Consider the following 14729-nt stretch of genomic DNA (forward strand, 5'->3'; position numbering starts at 1 on the left):
CTTAAAAATGTAGGACTGTGAATCCTATTTTTTGCATCGTTATTAGAGAAGGATTACAACGGTATTGTTCTCTCTGTTGCTTAGATGCGTTACTCTCATTCTAATTAATTGCCGTCGGGTACTTTCGCTAGTCTAATATATTTTAGTATCTCTTTACTGTTTAAATTATTAAAATGCTCTGATTTTAATACTCTTGGACGCGATATTAAATTTTTTTTGTTTTCCCTTACGTTACTGAATTTTAAATGAGTGTCTTCTGCCTACCATCTGGTGTGTATATCAGTATTACATCAGAGGTGTTTGGTTTTAATTAAAAATGACGCCAATACTTTAATCTTTATATTGCAAATGAAGGTAGAATCTCCTGATTAAAATTGGATTAAAGTAAAACTTTTATCGCACATAAGCAAATTATTTCTTTAGTATGGATTATGACAGTCTTAGATTTTTCAAGGGAAAGCATTTTTCACACAATGAGCATATTTTTTGCTTTGAAAATTCCGCTTCAGATTCTTGTACGAAGTAAAAGAAATATTCTAATCTCGAAAAATTTCGGGTGTCATATTTCAACGAAAATATCCATTTTGATCGCTATCCAATGCAATTTAACGATGTTTTTGCTTGACATCTGTACGTAAGGACAGAATAAAAGACTTTTTCCCAAACGGATTATAAAATTGATTTAAAATGGATTCAGGAGAGATTTTTTTCTTGACGTCTGTACGTACGTATGTATGTATCTCGCGTAAATGAGTAGCTTCAGAACATTGAAATTTTATATATAGGACTACTGTAACATTTAGTTGTGCACCTCCCTTTCCCTTTAAATTACGCATTTGTTTGCTTTACTAATGATTAAGTTACGTTGCTCTCATCTTCTGGTTAGTGTTTTATGCCTTTAGTTATTCTGAATGCAATAGTTGTAGAATAATAAACAATTTAAAAATTGTTTAAGTGGGGCTAAGCCTAAATTTTTACCATAGCAGCCATATTTCTTTACATTTGAAAATTACCAGAATAGTGAATTAAGTCAGTTTCACTACTTCAGTGTCTTTCTACCGAGTGGGATCAAAAGTAAACTTTCAGTTTTGTGCACCGAAAGATCTTATTAAATCTTATCACCGAATCGTAGTATTTTTACTTAGAAACACTAGTTGTATTTTTGTAAACTGTTTTAACTATATTTGGTGTGTTATGTTTTTATGCTTTTAACTATTTTTAATGAAGATGCTTGTATTGATGAGATGAGATTTTATGTATTTTTGCTCTGTGGCGAAACGAGGACTGAATTAATTGAATGAGAAATATATCCCTAATGAATTTCGAGAAAATAAGTTTAAATGAAATGCAGCACAAAGTGCGTATAATTTAATATTCCATACGAGGAGTTCATGTGGTGTCCGCATCAAATTTTTTCTTTTATGCAGAACTGAAACATTTAAAATAATTGTTTAATGGCGCCATAATTATTGTCTAAATCATGCATTTACGAATACTGTTTTATTATGTTCTTAAATTTTGTATTGAATTTTATTAAAATATTGTCTTATTATGAGATTTAATTAAAAGAAAGCTCCAAAAATTGTATTGCTGTGTTAGTCGTTAAAACTATTATAAAAACTTGCATAACTCATACTTTCCTTCAACTAGGCGTTATCATTAGATTTCAGACTTCAGTAATTTTATTAAAATACTTCCTTTGCTTCGTACAAAGAAGTAATAAAGTGTGTGGAGAAAAATATTAAGATCAACTCCACATATTATCAGGAGCATATTTTAAACGCACTTAAACAACTTTTAAATTGTTGCTGATTCTACAAATCTTGCACGCAGATTTACAGATATTTATTCCGGTTAAGGCATAAAAACCTTAACCGGAATCTAAAAACAACATAATTAATGATTTTTAAAGCAAAAAAGGCACAATTTATAAACATATAAGAATACAGAAAGTGAGATCATTGAGCCGGGTAACAGACTGGATATATATATATATATGTGTAAGATAAAAATGTATGAATCAGAATTATAATATAACTATAAAGATTAATTCTTCCTCTCTATTCTAAAATCGTAATAACTTATCTGCATTGCGTCATTCAAATTAATCATGCGATCTTACGTAACCGTTAATACCAGATGCCTCTTGACGACCAATCACTGAATTGTAAACCAAAACTTTTCTCTTCGCGTGCTTCCATCTTTCATAACTACGCACTTCAGCTTTTGCTCTCTACTGTGCTAAGATGTAATTTTGCTGGCTTGCTTTCTATCTCAACAATATCCAAAATGTAATAAATCTTCTGTGGAAAGGCACGACTAGAGTGCCAAGTGATTGTGGCCACAAATACCAATTGGAAATAAAAATGGAATTAAAACTGCCAAGTTCTTTAAATACTACGCAATCAAAATTCTTCTTCAATATGGATCTAAGCACGCATCTACAGTGTTCCGTCATTTCCTTTGCTTTTATTATGACATATATATATATATATATATAATTTATTTCCTAAATATTATAAGCTAGGTGTTAAGTACAATACTAAAAAGACCAATTTTGGTCAAAATCTTTTGCGCAATATGCTGCAAAATTAAGGAAATGAGAAGAGAAATTGTAGTTAGCTCGCCAAAAAGTTACCAGGAGCTGTGGCTCCGAAAAAGTTCAACACAGTTTTTTAAAAAAAATAATGACATTTGCGGCCGATTGCAACCAAAATGCGAGGTGCACATCTACATGTTATGGTGTTTTGGTGTATTTAATTATAGCAAAGCATACTATGGCTATCTGCCTAAGGGTAGGGATGCCTTCGTGGAGGACTTTCTAAGGGAAACTGGCTCGTATGCACGTTACACATGGGGAAAACCACGAAAACGCCCATGCAGCCAGCCCGTTCGCAGGATTCGAACCTCGGACCGAACTACCAGTCATCTACATGTTATAGCAGTCCTATATACAAAATTTTAACGTTCTGTTCTGTTTAACGTTTTAACGTTCTGATTTTTGAGTTATGCGAGATACGTACGTACGCACAGATGCCACGAAAATTTCTCTTTAATTTTAAATCAGTTTTATAATTTGGGGGGGGGGCAATAAGAATTCTGTCCTTACGTACAGATGTTGCGCAAAAACATCGTTAAATTGCATTCGATAGTGGTCAAAATGGATATTTTCGTTGAAATGATACCTGAAATATTTCGCGATTACAATACTTTCTTTTTACTTCGTACAAAGAAGTAATTACGATGTGGAAAGATAATAAAGGGTTATCAAATTGAGTATTTGAAACACAAGCTTTTAAGTAAAATATTTCTGTAAATACCATAAAATCGTCTAAAAAAATGTGCCAACACCCTCTGTTTTTTTCAGTACCCCGGTGGGGTAATATTAGTTTTTGGCGAGTCAGTTGTCACTATCTCGTCCGCTGTGGTTGCGCAGTGAGGACTCTTTTAAATCTCATTTCCGATGCAGTGGTATGAAGGAGAGGAAGGATACGTTGATATTAACGCTTAGGGCAGCTTAGCTCAGTGATGACTTCATCGGTGGTCAGCCTTGTTGATAAAACGCTATCTGTGAGACCACACTCTGGACTGAGGTCTTCTGGGAAGCGGCTTTCATATGAAAAGTTTCTTGAGTTGGATGGATCAAAGCGATCTGTTCAGTGATGAGTTTTTCAAATGAGTTCAGCAATGAAAGCGGTATGTTGAGCATCTAAACGAGAAGATTCAGATTTGTGTTTATTTAACAGAAATTTGCTATCAGAGATACTTTCATGCACTTGGTCATTGGAAAGTAAATGAAATATTGAATATTTTGTGACAATGAAGGCTTGGGATGGTAAAACAGAAATCAGGTAAATATCAAGCAGTTTTTGTTTTCATTTTGATGTTTTTATTAAGCCCAAAAAGGGTTAGCGCAGAAGGGCTATTAATTTCGTTTTGGCATTTTGCGTCGGTGCACTATAAACGGCGCTTCACTTTTCAAATTGTTGCCACCAAATATTATCGCCGCGTATTATATTTAAAGAAATTAAATTATGAAAGATCTGCATAAATGTATGCATGTTTCTCGCACTGGGGTGAAACAATGGTGACTAGAGCCATCCAATTTTGAATAGCGTACGTCTCTATCCAAATATGGACATTTGAAATTTGTTCTTTTACCTGTTTCATATTTTGTAAAGCATTTATGAGTTTTCGATTGAGAAACTCAACAATTTCAAAGCGAACAATGGCAACACTGTAAAAAAAAAAAAAAAAAAAAAAAAAAAAAAAAAAAAAAAAAAAAAAAAACATTTTTATCTCCAGCGCGCGAGACTATGCATCGAAAATTCTACAGAATACGCACGTTTAAATGCTTTGTGATATTGCTGTTGAATTGAATTTTATGGTTTAAGGGGACTCGTACACCTTAAAACCCATAAGATCTTCGAATACGTGACCGTTGCAAGAATTGGAGTAACTCATTTATTTTAAAAGCAATTACTTCGAACTTTTTACAGCTGATTACATAATATAGCTACTTTCTGAGATAGTAATTAGAAAGTTTGTGTTGCCACAAATATTTTGATAATTTATTCCGCTTTGTGACAAAAAGTTTCGTCATGTTTCCACCTTACGCGCCCAATTTAAATCATTCTATTTCGTAATTTAATTCCATATTTTAATATATAACTTTTGTAGCATTTGGAAACTACTGTGAACCAAAAATTCTAAGAATTTCATGTTAAATTTTCATTTTATTTGGAGTTGCGTTTATAAAATGTATTTTATTAAAAAAAATCTGTAATGTTTTTGTGCATAAAATTTTTTTAATATTAATATATTCATCAGATTTTGGGTTCAGTTAGAAAATAGTGCTCATATGAAGAATTCCATCCAATTTCAAGTATGTATCATTAGCCATTTTTAAAATATTATGCGCGTGAGGTGGAAATATGACGAAAAATTTTGTCCCAAAGCGGATTAAATTACAAAAATATTTGTGACAACACAAACTTTCTGATTACTATTTCAGAAAGCAGCTATATTGTGTAGTCAGCTGTAAAAAATTGGAAGTAATTGCTTTTAAAATATATAAAATATCCCAATTTTTGCAACAGTCACATAATTCGAAGATCATAAGGGGTTTAAGGTGTATGAGCCCCCTGAAGTGCGAAGAACAGTATATTTAATAAATAAAGGTAACACATAGAACGTTCCAAAAACGCACCTTTGGACGTAATGTAAAATCTGAAACCTTTCAGATTTTTGTTTTGTTTTGTTTTTGTTTTTTATAATTTATATATTTGTTTAATCACTTTCAGAATTTAGATTTCCTTTTAATTGCAACATTCTCCCCCCCCCAATAAAGATTAACTGAATATCTCTTGTTACTGATGGAACGTAACTTTGCATAATGCGTATTGCATTATATACAATACATCTTCTGCATTCACTATTGTAGTCATGCCAGTTTTCAGTAAAGATTCGGTATTGCTTAGGTAATAGTTATAGCTTGATAGCTATCCTAAAAGGGAAACGTTTGCATTGTCCTCTTACATCATGTTATATATTTATTTTACTTAAGCCTGATTGGTTCTTATTTGTGAACTTTCATATAATTGTGTATTATAGCTAAGGAAGTAGCTTTTCTAGATGTATGAACTTTAGTAGAATAGTACGACTAAGTAATTTTTCAAGAAATTTGAAGTATGGTTAAAAATGAAACTAAGATGCTTTGAAAAAACAATTGAATAGATATTTAGCTTTTTAACTTTATAAGGTATTTTCTACCTTTTAATTTTATAATTGAAGGCATACTCAGCGCGTAACGAGAGGTCCTGGGTTCGAGCTCCGACGAGGGCATTGTATAATTTTCAGGTCTTAAGCTTCAAAAAAATCCAATGATTCTACAGCTTTCTCCGAAAAAAAAAAAAAGTTCTACAGATGTTTTCTTATTTATGAGCATCTGCAGTAAAATATAAATATGAGAACAGGAGGTATTTTCGAACTACGAAATGCAAAAATATTTGCCATTTAGTTGTTAAAATGTTAAAGAAAAACTTTTTGTTTATATTTTTCAGTTAATTGAAGTGGCAGAATAAGTGCTTAGAGTAAAGATGAATGTAACAACTTCCTTATGCTACTAGTATCCATTTTAATACAGGAAACCTGTCGTTGTGATATGCGAAAAAGTTTGGAGCTTTCCACACATGAGTGATCTGTAACAGGTCTTGCTTTGTATCAGCAAATGAAAATACCAGCGAAACTTCATAAAGGTGCAATACTCAAAGTAATGGAATTTTAAATCGATAGGTTAGTTATAAAAATTTCTTCGAAAAACAAAAGATGCCTGATAGAGACTTTTATGTCTGCTAATATCACAATTAGGTAAAATTATATCAAAGAAATCTAAATACAATGAAGGTTTGGTTTGGTTTATGCAATTACGGCAAAACCTTGAGAGCTATCTGCGTAAGGGAAAGGATACCTTCGTGGAGCTTTTTCTAAGGGAAACTGGCTAGTATACACGCTACACATAGGGAAAAACACGAAAACGCACATGCAGGCAGCCCGTTCCCGTGATTCAAATCTCGGACGGAACTACCAATGTTCAAAAAGAACATAAAACGGAACATAGAACAGTGTTTTATGTTCTCCAAACACATTAACCTCTTCGTCGTCCGTAACGCGTCTAGCGCGTTCAAGTGAAACTTCCGCAGGGCGGCTGGAACGCGCTTCAAGCGTTCTTCTACATTTTAAAACGCTTTCTAAATGTTTACTTGTTTCAGTTTTTATTTTTGTTTGTTCTAATACGTCCTAGAGGGCAGCACTAGTCAGGCATTCTATTTCTAATTGAATTTGCCCAGGGTTTTATGAATATCCGCGCCATTTTACATAAGATACAAGACAGTGAGAGATGGCTTCAACGTCTACTCAGCAGAAAAAGAGAAAAAATGATGATGTGAATTGGAAAGACAAGAAGGATATACGTTTGAGGAGTACGGTCCATATTAACTGGATGATTGATGTTGGAACACGGAAAAGAACTGTAAAAAAAATAAAAAAATAAACAAAACAATAAACAATAATTGTAAAAGATTACAACAACAAAATGGGAAGAGTGGACCGCCTGGATCAGATGTTATCAAATTATCCTGCTGTTAGAAATAAGCAGAGATATTATTATTTTTTCATTATGCTTTATTTTCTTATAATTTTACTTAATATTCAATGACATTCATCCACTACGAAAGTCATGTATGGAAAGTTATGATGTACAGAGAAAACAACATTACACGCTACGAAAAACAGACAGCCCGCTGGGGGGGGGGATTTTCGCGGACAGGAGAGGACGGCGAAATGGTTAAAAAAGTGAACAAAAGGTTATTAAACTGTGTTTCTTGTTTTGATGAAAATTTTTGCCCTGTTGTGGAATATTTTCTGCCTTGCCTATTAAGTAGAGAATTTCATCAACTTGCACTCCTGAGTCATTAGGTAATTTTAAAGCAGGAATCATGAAAAATGAGCAATGCTTTTCCCAGGATTCGAACCTGAACCTGTCGAATGTGCTACCGTTATACCATGAAGGCATGCGGAAAGGAGGAAGAAAATACCTTACATACTCCCCCTTTTAAAAGGCAACTGATGATTAGGCGACCCAATCGCCAAATCCTGGTGGTGAAGAATTATCTCTCACCACTTTTTAGTTCTGGCGCCACTGTAGAGGCATTAGAATTTTTGTAGTAAGAGACATGAAAAATGTGGGATGCCCTCGCCGGGATTCGAACATGGAACTCTCGAATACGCGCCGAGTGTGCTATCGTTACTCCGCGAAGGCATGCTAGAAGAAGGGAGAAAATACCTTATAAAACAAGGAACCCTGAACTCAGTAAGATAAGTCTGAACCCTAACGAAATCATTCTTAAATAATTTATTAATTTTTAATTACTAAATTGATTTTTAAGCTATTCGAATTATAAAATTGATTTTTAGTGCGGTGTATAATTTTCATCTATCTCGTGATGGCGACTTTTGACCAGAAATCTTATCGACAATATAAATGGTCGATAAATGCAAAATTTGTCCATTGTATTTAGTACATTAGTTACAGTATTTTTACAGTAACCTCAACTGGAAGAAAGATAATGTTGCTAAGAATTTTACAAGCAAAGGAAAATGCATTTAAATTTTTGTAGAATATATGTCGGCATCTATATTTACAGTACACAATTTTCAAGAAAAATTTTTGACTGTTTGCATTTACATCACTACTGTACAACAGGAAAATACACTCATGTCCATAAATTAAGGATAATGCAGAATCAGGCAAAAAAAAGAGTTAGAAGCAAAACAAATTTGACTTATTTGTAAAGCTTATTTATTAAGCAAAAGGTCAAGAGCAAAAAAAGATGCTATATGTTTGATATTATTAAAAAAATTAACGATTTTTTCTCCCTGGAGCAAATTACAAAAAAAAGTATGGAAAAAAAAAAAAAAAAAAAAAAAAAAAAAAACCAATATTACATGGTTGGTATGATTGTTAACACATTGTATGTTTCCCAGACGATGCAATACAGTCTGTACAACGCCTAGGCATGCTGAGTATCAAATTATCAATCTGATCTTGTGGGATATTACACAACTCAAAAATCAATGCTTTCCGAAGTTCCGGTAGACATGTAGGAGGAGGTTGACGGGCTGCAACTCGTCGGCCAAGTACGTCCCACACGTGCTCTACTGGATTCAAGTCCGGTGAGAATGCTGGCTTAAGAGAAAAACAGACAGCCCGCTGGGGGGGGGGATTTTCGCGGACAGGAGAGGACGGCGAAATGGTTAAAAAAGTGAACAAAAGGTTATTAAACTGTGTTTCTTGTTTTGATGAAAATTTTTGCCCTGTTGTGGAATATTTTCTGCCTTGCCTATTAAGTAGAGAATTTCATCAACTTGCACTTCAGAGTCATTAGGTAATTTTAAAGCAGGAATCATGAAAAATGAGCAATGCTTTTCCCAGGATTCGAACCTGAACCTGTCGAATGTGCTACCGTTATACCATGAAGGCATGCGGAAAGGAGGAAGAAAATACCTTACATACTCCCCCTTTTAAAAGGCAACTGATGATTAGGCGACCCAATCGCCAAATCCTGGTGGTGAAGAATTATCTCTCACCACTTTTTAGTTCTGGCGCCACTGTAGAGGCATTAGAATTTTTGTAGTAAGAGACATGAAAAATGTGGGATGCCCTCGCCGGGATTCGAACATGGAACTCTCGAATACGCGCCGAGTGTGCTATCGTTACTCCGCGAAGGCATGCTAGAAGAAGGGAGAAAATACCTTATAAAACAAGGAACCCTGAACTCAGTAAGATAAGTCTGAACCCTAACGAAATCATTCTTAAATAATTTATTAATTTTTAATTACTAAATTGATTTTTAAGCTATTCGAATTATAAAATTGATTTTTAGTGCGGTGTATAATTTTCATCTATCTCGTGATGGCGACTTTTGACCAGAAATCTTATCGACAATATAAATGGTCGATAAATGCAAAATTTGTCCATTGTATTTAGTACATTAGTTACAGTATTTTTACAGTAACCTCAACTGGAAGAAAGATAATGTTGCTAAGAATTTTACAAGCAAAGGAAAATGCATTTAAATTTTTGTAGAATATATGTCGGCATCTATATTTACAGTACACAATTTTCAAGAAAAATTTTTGACTGTTTGCATTTACATCACTACTGTACAACAGGAAAATACACTCATGTCCATAAATTAAGGATAATGCAGAATCAGGCAAAAAAAAGAGTTAGAAGCAAAACAAATTTGACTTATTTGTAAAGCTTATTTATTAAGCAAAAGGTCAAGAGCAAAAAAAGATGCTATATGTTTGATATTATTAAAAAAATTAACGATTTTTTCTCCCTGGAGCAAATTACAAAAAAAAGTATGGGGAAAAAAAAAAAAAAAAAAAAAAACCAATATTACATGGTTGGTATGATTGTTAACACATTGTATGTTTCCCAGACGATGCAATACAGTCTGTACAACGCCTAGGCATGCTGAGTATCAAATTATCAATCTGATCTTGTGGGATATTACACAACTCAAAAATCAATGCTTTCCGAAGTTCCGGGAGACATGTAGGAGGAGGTTGACGGGCTGCAACTCGTCGGCCAAGTACGTCCCACACGTGCTCTACTGGATTCAAGTCCGGTGAGAATGCTGGCTTAAGAGAAAAACAGACAGCCCGCTGGGGGGGGGGATTTTCGCGGACAGGAGAGGACGGCGAAATGGTTAAAAAAGTGAACAAAAGGTTATTAAACTGTGTTTCTTGTTTTGATGAAAATTTTTGCCCTGTTGTGGAATATTTTCTGCCTTGCCTATTAAGTAGAGAATTTCATCAACTTGCACTCCAGAGTCATTAGGTAATTTTAAAGCAGGAATCATGAAAAATGAGCAATGCTTTTCCCAGGATTCGAACCTGAACCTGTCGAATGTGCTACCGTTATACCATGAAGGCATGCGGAAAGGAGGAAGAAAATACCTTACATACTCCCCCTTTTAAAAGGCAACTGATGATTAGGCGACCCAATCGCCAAATCCTGGTGGTGAAGAATTATCTCTCACCACTTTTTAGTTCTGGCGCCACTGTAGAGGCATTAGAATTTTTGTAGTAAGAGACATGAAAAATGTGGGATGCCCTCGCCGGGATTCGAACATGGAACTCTCGAATACGCGCCGAGTGTGCTATCGTTACTCCGCGAAGGCATGCTAGAAGAAGGGAGAAAATACCTTATAAAACAAGGAACCCTGAACTCAGTAAGATAAGTCTGAACCCTAACGAAATCATTCTTAAATAATTTATTAATTTTTAATTACTAAATTGATTTTTAAGCTATTCGAATTATAAAATTGATTTTTAGTGCGGTGTATAATTTTCATCTATCTCGTGATGGCGACTTTTGACCAGAAATCTTATCGACAATATAAATGGTCGATAAATGCAAAATTTGTCCATTGTATTTAGTACATTAGTTACAGTATTTTTACAGTAACCTCAACTGGAAGAAAGATAATGTTGCTAAGAATTTTACAAGCAAAGGAAAATGCATTTAAATTTTTGTAGAATATATGTCGGCATCTATATTTACAGTACACAATTTTCAAGAAAAATTTTTGACTGTTTGCATTTACATCACTACTGTACAACAGGAAAATACACTCATGTCCATAAATTAAGGATAATGCAGAATCAGGCAAAAAAAAGAGTTAGAAGCAAAACAAATTTGACTTATTTGTAAAGCTTATTTATTAAGCAAAAGGTCAAGAGCAAAAAAAGATGCTATATGTTTGATATTATTAAAAAAATTAACGATTTTTTCTCCCTGGAGCAAATTACAAAAAAAAGTATGGAAAAAAAAAAAAAAAAAAAAAAAAAAAAAAACCCAATATTACATGGTTGGTATGATTGTTAACACATTGTATGTTTCCCAGACGATGCAATACAGTCTGTACAACGCCTAGGCATGCTGAGTATCAAATTATCAATCTGATCTTGTGGGATATTACACAACTCAAAAATCAATGCTTTCCGAAGTTCCGGTAGACATGTAGGAGGAGGTTGACGGGCTGCAACTCGTCGGCCAAGTACGTCCCACACGTGCTCTACTGGATTCAAGTCCGGTGAGAATGCTGGCTTAAGAGAAAAACAGACAGCCCGCTGGGGGGGGGATTTTCGCGGACAGGAGAGGACGGCGAAATGGTTAAAAAAGTGAACAAAAGGTTATTAAACTGTGTTTCTTGTTTTGATGAAAATTTTTGCCCTGTTGTGGAATATTTTCTGCCTTGCCTATTAAGTAGAGAATTTCATCAACTTGCACTCCAGAGTCATTAGGTAATTTTAAAGCAGGAATCATGAAAAATGAGCAATGCTTTTCCCAGGATTCGAACCTGAACCTGTCGAATGTGCTACCGTTATACCATGAAGGCATGCGGAAAGGAGGAAGAAAATACCTTACATACTCCCCCTTTTAAAAGGCAACTGATGATTAGGCGACCCAATCGCCAAATCCTGGTGGTGAAGAATTATCTCTCACCACTTTTTAGTTCTGGCGCCACTGTAGAGGCATTAGAATTTTTGTAGTAAGAGACATGAAAAATGTGGGATGCCCTCGCCGGGATTCGAACATGGAACTCTCGAATACGCGCCGAGTGTGCTATCGTTACTCCGCGAAGGCATGCTAGAAGAAGGGAGAAAATACCTTATAAAACAAGGAACCCTGAACTCAGTAAGATAAGTCTGAACCCTAACGAAATCATTCTTAAATAATTTATTAATTTTTAATTACTAAATTGATTTTTAAGCTATTCGAATTATAAAATTGATTTTTAGTGCGGTGTATAATTTTCATCTATCTCGTGATGGCGACTTTTGACCAGAAATCTTATCGACAATATAAATGGTCGATAAATGCAAAATTTGTCCATTGTATTTAGTACATTAGTTACAGTATTTTTACAGTAACCTCAACTGGAAGAAAGATAATGTTGCTAAGAATTTTACAAGCAAAGGAAAATGCATTTAAATTTTTGTAGAATATATGTCGGCATCTATATTTACAGTACACAATTTTCAAGAAAAATTTTTGACTGTTTGCATTTACATCACTACTGTACAACAGGAAAATACACTCATGTCCATAAATTAAGGATAATGCAGAATCAGGCAAAAAAAAGAGTTAGAAGCAAAACAAATTTGACTTATTTGTAAAGCTTATTTATTAAGCAAAAGGTCAAGAGCAAAAAAAGATGCTATATGTTTGATATTATTAAAAAAATTAACGATTTTTTCTCCCTGGAGCAAATTACAAAAAAAAGTATGGGAAAAAAAAAAAAAAAAAAAAAAAAAAAAAACCCAATATTACATGGTTGGTATGATTGTTAACACATTGTATGTTTCCCAGACGATGCAATACAGTCTGTACAACGCCTAGGCATGCTGAGTATCAAATTATCAATCTGATCTTGTGGGATATTACACAACTCAAAAATCAATGCTTTCCGAAGTTCCGGTAGACATGTAGGAGGAGGTTGACGGGCTGCAACTCGTCGGCCAAGTACGTCCCACACGTGCTCTACTGGATTCAAGTCCGGTGAGAATGCTGGCCAGTCCATACTGGTGATATCCTCCGATTGAAGGCATTCGCTTACGATGTTTGCACGGTTAGGACGGGCGTTGTCATCCATAAACACAAATTGTGCGCCCATGGCGCCCCGAAACAAACGTACATGTTGTTCCAGAATGTCGTCCCGATAGATCTGGCTAGTCATGGTTCCAATTTGAACCTGCAGGTCAGTTCTGGAACCCAGAATAATTCCACCTCAAACGAGCACTCCTGCACCACCGTAACGGTGTCATTCAATGATGTTTTCTTGGTGGTAACGGGTACTTGACGCTCTCCATATGAAAGTCCGGCGAGAATCAGACTGCGAGCTAAACCTGACTCGTCGGAAAACATCACACAAGCCCACTGTTGCGGTGTCCACAATGCATGCTCTCTACTCCAGGCTAACCGCAGGCGGCAGTGAGTTGCAGTAAGTGGAACGCATCTGACAGGTCTACGAGAATATAGACCAATCTGCCCTAAGCGTCTGTACACGGTCTGCCTTGAAACTGTCGTACCAGTGGCTGAAGACAGCTGACGAGACAGGTCTGAGGCTGTGCTCCGCCTGTTTCTTTTGGCAGTAACTGCCAAATACCGGTCCTCATTCGGCGTTGTAACTCTGGGGCGACCCGTGCTGTAACGTCGACTCACATTACTATCATCTTGGAATCGTTGCCAAAGCCAGGAGATGACACTGTTCAATTCCAAGTTCGTCTGATACTTCCAGTTGGATACGCCCACATTCCAGACGCCGATAATTCTACCACGTAAAAAATCATCCAAATGCGTCCTTTGTGTCATAACTATTCGGTTATTGCACTGAAATGCTTATAAAGCGCCTGCGAACAATTTTACTTCTTTGCCTGTATTCCTTATATATCACTCTCTTACACTCTCGTCATTGTGACGTACCAACGGTGTCATCTGGTTACTTCCTGAAATTTGCATATGATTCTTGAAGATGTGTGTAGTGATTTTACAGGTGATATATTTATTTTAGAGTTCGATTTCAGCGTGACTCCGAATTATCCTTAATTTATGGACATGAGTGTATATAAGATTATAGTATTAGACAATCTGATTATCTGCTTATGGCAAAGAATACAAGAACTGTCTTGTGTGTAAATTGTGATGTATTTTTGTTTTGTTCAGAACCTTTAGAATGCACTACTTATTCTTCGAACTCCAGCAATAATCCGTTATCTTAGCATCATTGAGAGGGTGTCGTTCCATTTCATTTATCCCGGTAGGTAAGCTCCACATGTTGCTTGCTCACAAACACCATCAAGGAGTTTCCAGAAATGTTTCACGGAGGTGAGAGCACAGAAAAGACATTTTGAGCCTCTTATTTTTCAAAATGCTGCAACCTTTTACCCTATGATTGTTTTCTCTGTGGACTCTAGCGCTTTGATTCCAGCCTCACTGCTTTCTTCCACGATTTAAGATAATTTACGCCAAATTCAAGTTGATCTTCACGATCATCTTGATCATTATGTGTAATTTATCCACCGTTTTCTTGGTAACAAAAAAATATTAAAACTGTTTCCTTCATTGACTCTCTTGACTACTCGCTGTGTTACTC

General features: G+C 35.2%; 1 protein-coding gene and 1 long non-coding RNA gene across 2 annotated transcripts in view; both read left to right on the forward strand.

Annotated features, from left to right (window-relative positions):
• LOC146999055 (uncharacterized) overlaps positions 1–14729 on the forward strand; it is a 282879-nt gene that overhangs the window by 102211 nt on the left and 165939 nt on the right. The gene's annotated exons all lie outside the window — the stretch shown is intronic.
• The window catches only part of LOC118189465 (IQ motif and SEC7 domain-containing protein 1-like), a 649009-nt gene continuing 637897 nt past the window's right edge, over positions 3618–14729 (forward strand). Inside the window, exon 1 of the mRNA XM_085813482.1 lies at positions 3618–3851. Within this exon, the coding sequence (XP_085669608.1) occupies positions 3820–3851 (32 nt within the window). The 5' untranslated portion in view covers positions 3618–3819. The remainder of the gene's footprint in view (positions 3852–14729) is intronic.

The sequence above is a fragment of the Stegodyphus dumicola genome, chromosome 1, assembly GCF_044657685.1.
Source record: "Stegodyphus dumicola isolate Sdum_Otavi_A_Nest chromosome 1, ASM4465768v1".
NCBI lineage: Eukaryota > Metazoa > Arthropoda > Arachnida > Araneae > Eresidae > Stegodyphus > Stegodyphus dumicola.